Source organism: Stegastes partitus, unplaced genomic scaffold (genome assembly GCF_000690725.1).
Source record: "Stegastes partitus isolate 25-593 unplaced genomic scaffold, Stegastes_partitus-1.0.2 Scaffold14, whole genome shotgun sequence".
NCBI classification, from domain to species: Eukaryota; Metazoa; Chordata; class Actinopteri; family Pomacentridae; genus Stegastes; species Stegastes partitus.
Genome location: NW_007577745.1, coordinates 1,025,052 through 1,031,506, shown reverse-complemented (window position 1 = coordinate 1,031,506; position 6,455 = coordinate 1,025,052). Strand labels below are relative to the sequence as shown.

The window sequence follows — 6,455 nt, the reverse complement described above, 5'->3', positions numbered from 1 at the left end:
ATCATCTTAAGCTAACAGAACAAAACCTGGAGTAAATAAACGAAACCAGTCCGGGCTCATTGTAGTGGGAAGTGCACGTGCTAAACGCTGGCCGAGCTAAGCCCCGCCTCCGTGATACCACCGCGCCCTGTGATTGGCTCAGTGTGCAGCGCCAAAGCGATCTGATTGGCCGTCAGCGTTCGGTGGGCGTATGAGGATGCAGGTGTTTTGCAACTGGTTTACGGGCGGAACACAACTCCCTGCTGTGGATCAGATTCTGCTGCACACCGTCCGAGTCGAGCTGCGGGGGTTCTGAGGTCCGAGCAGGCGGAGAAAATGGCAAAAGTCGACCTGGGTCAGGTTGGGAAGAACTTGGTGAAGAGCGCAGAAAGTGGCGAGGTGAGTGGGTCAGGGCTCAGCTGGGAGGTTCGGTTTGTTCTGCTGGTTCTGGTCCTAGTCCAGGGATCTCCAGCTCCGGTCCTCGTGAGCTCCGGTCCTGCAGGTGTTCGACGGTTCTGCCACACAGCTGACTCACATGAATGGATCATTATCAGAACTTGTGTAGAACTTGACAACAAGCTGCTGGAGATCCATTCATGTGAGTCAGGTGTGTTGCAGAACCGTCTAACACCTGCAGCACGGTACCGGAGCTGGAGGTAGCTGCTGTGGAGGCTCCCTGCTGAGAGCCGCCCCATTAAAGCCTCCATTAGCCCTGACTGGGTCTGATGGCGGCTCGCTGGGACCTGATGACGGTCCAGTGGGACTCAGGTGACGCTGAGCTGTGCAGCATGTCACCGGTTCCTCCCAGGTGTCATCACCGGTTCCTCCCACGTGCTGACTGTGCGTCACCTGTTCCAGACGGTGGAGCTGCAGTCTCTGTGGCAGGACCAGCCGGCGGTCCTGTTCTTCCTGCGGAGGTTCGGCTGCCAGGTGTGCCGCTGGATGGCAGCGGAGATCAGCAAGCTGGAGCCGGAGCTGCGGGCCGCCGGGGTGGCGCTGGTGGGCGTGGGCCCGGAGGAGCTGGGCCTGAAGGAGTTCAAGGAGGGAGGCTTCTTCAAAGGAGGTGAGCAGCTCATTGGGTCCACGGCGTTCTTTGTTTTGGTTCTAATGAGCAGAAAAATGTTTTAAAAGTGTTCTGACAGATGTTGGAGACACGTGATGCTGCTGCTGCTCTATTATTATATATTAGACACTGCTGACTGCTTGTTCATGTTTTTAAAGTTAAATTTTACATTAAATGTGTAAAATGGAACAAAAGACCGAGATCCGTTCTCATTAGGTTCTGTGTATCCAAATGCAAGGATCAGAATCAGAACCAGCTTTTATGACCAAGTACAGACACAACGTACAAGGTGTTGGTGTCGCCCTCAGCAACAGGAAAATAAAAAATAAGCTGAAATAAGTACAGAAAGAAAAAAATACAATAAATAATAATTACAAAAAATAAAATAAGATAAAGATATAAATTGCTTAAAATGTATATTTATTAATTGCATAAAAATAAAGCATCGGAGAGAGAACAGTTATCAATATGAAGCTGTGACTGAGTTAAGTTCAAAAAATAATATAAAATAACCTCCACTACCAGCCCCTGCATGATGTATAACTTCAAATGCAGCTTTTGCAAATGGTGCTTTTATTTTGAAACCAATTATTAATATTATTATTGATCATGTAAAGGGTCCAGCATCATCAGGCTTTAAGCAACATCTATAAATAATGTGAAATAGGATCTGATACGGCGGTGGCCACAGAAGATCAGATGTTAGACTGAAGTTAGCACATTTTTTATAAACTTTGTTGAGTTGTTTGCGCTCCACTCCAGCAGCTCTCACTGTGACCGTGTTGAACATAAACGTGTGTTCACCATCAGGATCCGTCCTCCTGTGTGATGTGATGTATAACAGCAGTCGCTCTTCTTCTCTTTATCAGACATTTACGTGGATGAACAGAAGAAAACCTACAAAGATCTGGGTTTCAAACGGTGAGTCCAGTGAACTCGTGGTTTGTCTGTTAATGAGCCATAATTGATGCTGATGGCTTTAATGTGATCAGCTGTAGAGCTGCAGCCAACAGACTGGCTGTGCATACGTTTGGGAAGTCCTGTGCAAACATGACCAGTGAGAAACTATAACAGCCACTTTCACACCAGATAGTCAGACTTATTGATTGTAAAGGTTACCTGCTGCTTTCTGATGTTCTCTGAACTTCACAGATACACAGCGCTGAGCGTCGTTCCTGCTGCTCTGGGGAAGAAGGTACGAGACGTAGCATCAAAGGTAAATACTTCCACTGTTTACTCGTTAGCTCGTCTGTATTCCAGCCAGAGGACACGCCGACATGTTGACTTCTTCTGACTGCTTTCAGGCCAGCGCTGAAGGAATCCAGGGCAACTTCTCTGGAGATCTGCTGCAGAGTGGAGGCGTGCTCATTGTGGCCAAAGGTACGATCCTAACGCACCACAGGGACGCTGATGAGGGTCTGGAGGAGGGTGAATGGAAACGCAGTGATGGTTTAAAAGACCCAGTTGATCAGGAGATGTCAGCATGAAGATGCTGTTGTGTTTGCTGTAATATGTAAATACAGGCACACAAAGAGTGAAGCATCTCCTCAGGCTGTCCTCTAGAGGGCAGTGCTGCCTCACATCATCACTGGCTCATAATCTAACGGACCCCCGGTACCAGAGCTCCTCAGGCTGCTCGCTGTCCTCACTTCTTCATTTCACATAAACGTACATCTTAAGCTACTCAGCCGTGCAGTCACGTGTTTGGTTAAAAACTCTCTGAAATAAATCTGGAACAGAAGCGAGTTTCTACCCGAGTGGAACTCATTTAAAGCACAATGTTGGGAAAACTAAGAATGCAGTCAACAGGCGGCTGATAACTTTCTGTAGCTCTTTGTCAGCATCTGTTGTGGTGTAACGGGCAGCTTGTCCTCAAGAAGGGGAGTAATCTGATTACAATTCACTGAATCCTGTGACTCCACCAGAAGCCATGTGTGGGGCAGGTCTCACCAGACATGTCCTTCACCTGCTCAATTAAAGCGGGTTTAGTCGTGGAAGGAATCTCGTCAGGAGCTTATGAAACAGAAGCTTTGCACTAAAACCCGACTGCTTGTTTGGAGAACTGCGGCTTTTGTGCTAATTCTGGTGTTTAGATATTAGTTTTATTCATATCTTTTATTCCTACTAACAAACTGTTGTGTGTTCTCTGTTCATATGTAGAAGAGCTTTCCAAAGAAGATCCGTCATAAGCTTTGACTGTAAAGGACAGTCGACTAGCTGCTTGCTTGATGTGACCCTCTAATTATTTGTATTTTGTTTTTTGTGCTGTGAAGGTGGAGAAAAGGTCTTGATGCACTTCATCCAGGACTCACCAGGAGACCACGTGGCCCTGGAGGACATCTCCACGGCTCTGGGCATCTCAGCCACAGCAACAGCAGGACAGAAGCCCGCGGTGAGCACATTTCATTTCAATATTTTATAACTTTTGTGTTTCTTACTGGTGCCCTGAGTGCGCTCAGCTCCGGGGCGAGCGGTTCATTAAACGGTGTGGTTGTGTTGGAGCTCTCTGGACCGACGTGTCCGGCAGGAGACTCTGCTTTACGTCAGCAGAGGCTCATGCATCAGAGCAGCCTGTTCACACAATTTCACACTTATTACACCATCTTCATGGTCTGTCAGCGTCCGTGTCAAAGGGCCCCAAAACCTTTTAAACTTGAGCAGCGATCCCTGTGCTGGAAAACACACACAAGTTATCATTCTAATCCTCAGCGTATCAGCAGTGCCGACTGGAAAACCAGCTTCAGCCAGCGTTTCTGAAACACGTTGTCCTCTCAGAAACAGTCATGTGGCTTCAACGTGGAGGAGTTTATGTTTTTAACATGTCAGCGATGATTACTGTAATTAGCGCGTTTGCACATCACACGCTGGTTTATCGGAGACAGAATGAGCTGCTCTTTTATGTCGGGAGTTTTAAGTAGTGCTGCTTTTACTGGGCACAGCTGGACCTCAGTGCTGGTGTAGAAATGTTAGAACCTGGTCACAGCTTTGAGAAGTAAACAGCCGCGACACGCAAAGCTGTCGACAAACAACAACAAGAACAAACAGTCAGCAGGTGTTTGTTTAAGCCTTTAAAGTCAACCTACAGAAGACAAACATGCAGTTTACTGACAGCAACAGCTCAGCGTTTTATTGTCAGGAGACTGTAGCTCAGGTCTGTTTGGTCAATATGAAGCTGTAATGAACTGAATGTGACACAAAGACCAGAACCGGGTCGCCTTGCTCCGTCCAAACAGGAAGAACTCTGATAGCAGCACCTTTAAAGCTCACGTACTCATACGTCACGTGTTTAGTTTAATCCGTAGAAAGCTGAGCTCTAACAGTGACGGGTTGAGGACTGTTTGTTGGTGTTTAGCAGAACCGTTGGAGACTTCCTGGTCCGGTAGCACCGCTGACAGGAAGCTACTGGTCCCCAACAAACACAGACTAGTGTTGTAATGGTTAAACAAAGGTGATGTAACATGGTCAGTACTGATTGTTTTGTCACCTTTTGAGAGAGCCGAGCAGTTTCCTTTTTCTTCCAGTCTGCATGCTAAGCTAAGCTAAGCTAAGCTAAGCTAACCAGCTGCGGGCGTGAAGCACTAGTTTTCTATCGTCAAGAAAGACAACAAGCTCATTTCCAAAAAGTTTTTCTCTAAAAGTTTTTGTTCCTTGTTGCCTCAAAAATGATCAAAACCCAAAAATATAGTCAAAGTGACTTTGTTGTCGGTTCTGCTGCTCGTCTACACGTCCAGAGAACTGAAACTGGGTTTCTCTCAAACCCTCATTTAAAAAAACAAAAAACACACAGTTGAAAAAATATACATACTAAAACCTATACAATCTGACCAAATAAAAGCTACAAAACATACAATTTAAACATATGATAGGATAAAAAAAATACAATCTGACCAAATAAAAGCTACAAAATAGAAGAAAACAGAAGAATCTGCATGAGGCCCATATTACGACTTTGGTTCTGAACCGGATCTGTACATATAAAAAATAACGTGCAGTGAAAACAGTGCAGTAAACTCGCTTATTATGCTGTGAAATGGCTTCGTGTCAGAAAACGTTAACATAAGGTTCAGTTAATGTTTAGAAAGAACGCCTCATTAGCAACACTGAGGGTCACTGAGAGATGTTGTATGAACTGGGAACACTGGTGCAGCTCAGATCTCCAGCTCAGGCTGTAACACTCATGTTAAATGTCATGAACTGTACATTTCTTCATGACTTTGGTGGAATAAGAGACAGAAAACTCTAGTTATTGAGGTTTTAATGGCGATCAGCATGCTGTATGGAAAACACAACAAACAGTAAAATAAGATGACGTCGTGCTCCAGAACCGCGCTGACATTCATTCTGCAGCATCGACATACTGGTTCAGTCCAGAGAAGGAGCCCCGGGGTTGGCTGTGGTTCTGCGGTGTCGGGTTTAACGGACCGTGAAGCAGAAACTACAACAGAAAACACAGTTTCTGTTCTGTATCACAGGAGCACATGTATAGAACAGACCGCTGGCAGGCCGTGGACCCGACCTCAGCAGTCAGAACACTGTGAGCTCTGTCCTGTGGGCCTCAGACATGCCCCTGATATCCAGCACATGGTCTTCAACAGCTTCTTGCCTCCTGGCTCTGTTGCTCATTTCCCACGAAAGCCACGATGTCAGAGCTGTTGCAACGTCTCCCCATGACCCGTCTGAAGACCGGCAGATGTCTGCAGCCCAGGAACAGAATGGACCTTGTTCCCTCTGACTGGTCAGAACGTGTCGGGGACAAGTCACAAGCTGATGCCTTTAGTGTGAGGAGGTTCTGACGGAGGTGAAGCTTTGTTAACAGAGTGACGTCTGATGAAACCTTTTGACTGATCTGCTGCTGATAGACTCTGTTTACTCCCTGAAGCCTGGAGGAGGAAACTATCAGACTAGATTTCCCTCAAGACCAGCCTGTGTTTCAGCCTGAGGCCCATAAACACGACACCACCCTGAAGACAAATAAAGCTTTATCGTATAAATCGAAGGTCTTCTCTCCGGTTCCCTTTAACTTTAGTTCACAGATAAGTTCAGATAAAGTCTTCATGTGGCTCAGCGACACACATTTGATCCCTCACTGATGAATCCAGGATCTTCTCTGCCTTTGTAACGACCAAACAGGACCTAAAAATTTTTATTTTTTTAGATGTGAACATTAGAATTTGAACACGTTTCATACGAGGCCTGTAACCAGCAAACGCCTTCATAGCTGAGTGACCTGCTGGTTATTTCCTCAGTTAACTGGTGAGTTTAGTGTAAAAGTGTTGATCAGTGGTTCCCAAACTCTAGATAACGTCCTCAGACGTCGTGTTTTGGCCACAAATCAAAGAGATTCAGTTTCCTGCTGTAGAGGAGCGAAGCAACCAGAAAGTACATTTAAGAAGATTCAGAGAATCTGGGCGCC

The 6,455-nt window shown here is 46.2% G+C and overlaps 1 protein-coding gene across 1 annotated transcript in view; it reads left to right on the top strand.

Annotated features, from left to right (window-relative positions):
• Positions 1-216: 216 nt before the first annotated feature.
• prxl2b (peroxiredoxin like 2B) overlaps positions 217-6,455 on the top strand; it is an 8,748-nt gene continuing 2,509 nt past the window's right edge. The window contains exons 1-6 of the mRNA XM_008289712.1: positions 217-378; positions 838-1,042; positions 1,912-1,963; positions 2,195-2,258; positions 2,347-2,422; positions 3,316-3,434. Of these exons, the coding sequence (XP_008287934.1) occupies positions 316-378; positions 838-1,042; positions 1,912-1,963; positions 2,195-2,258; positions 2,347-2,422; positions 3,316-3,434 (579 nt within the window). The 5' untranslated portion in view covers positions 217-315. The remainder of the gene's footprint in view (positions 379-837; positions 1,043-1,911; positions 1,964-2,194; positions 2,259-2,346; positions 2,423-3,315; positions 3,435-6,455) is intronic.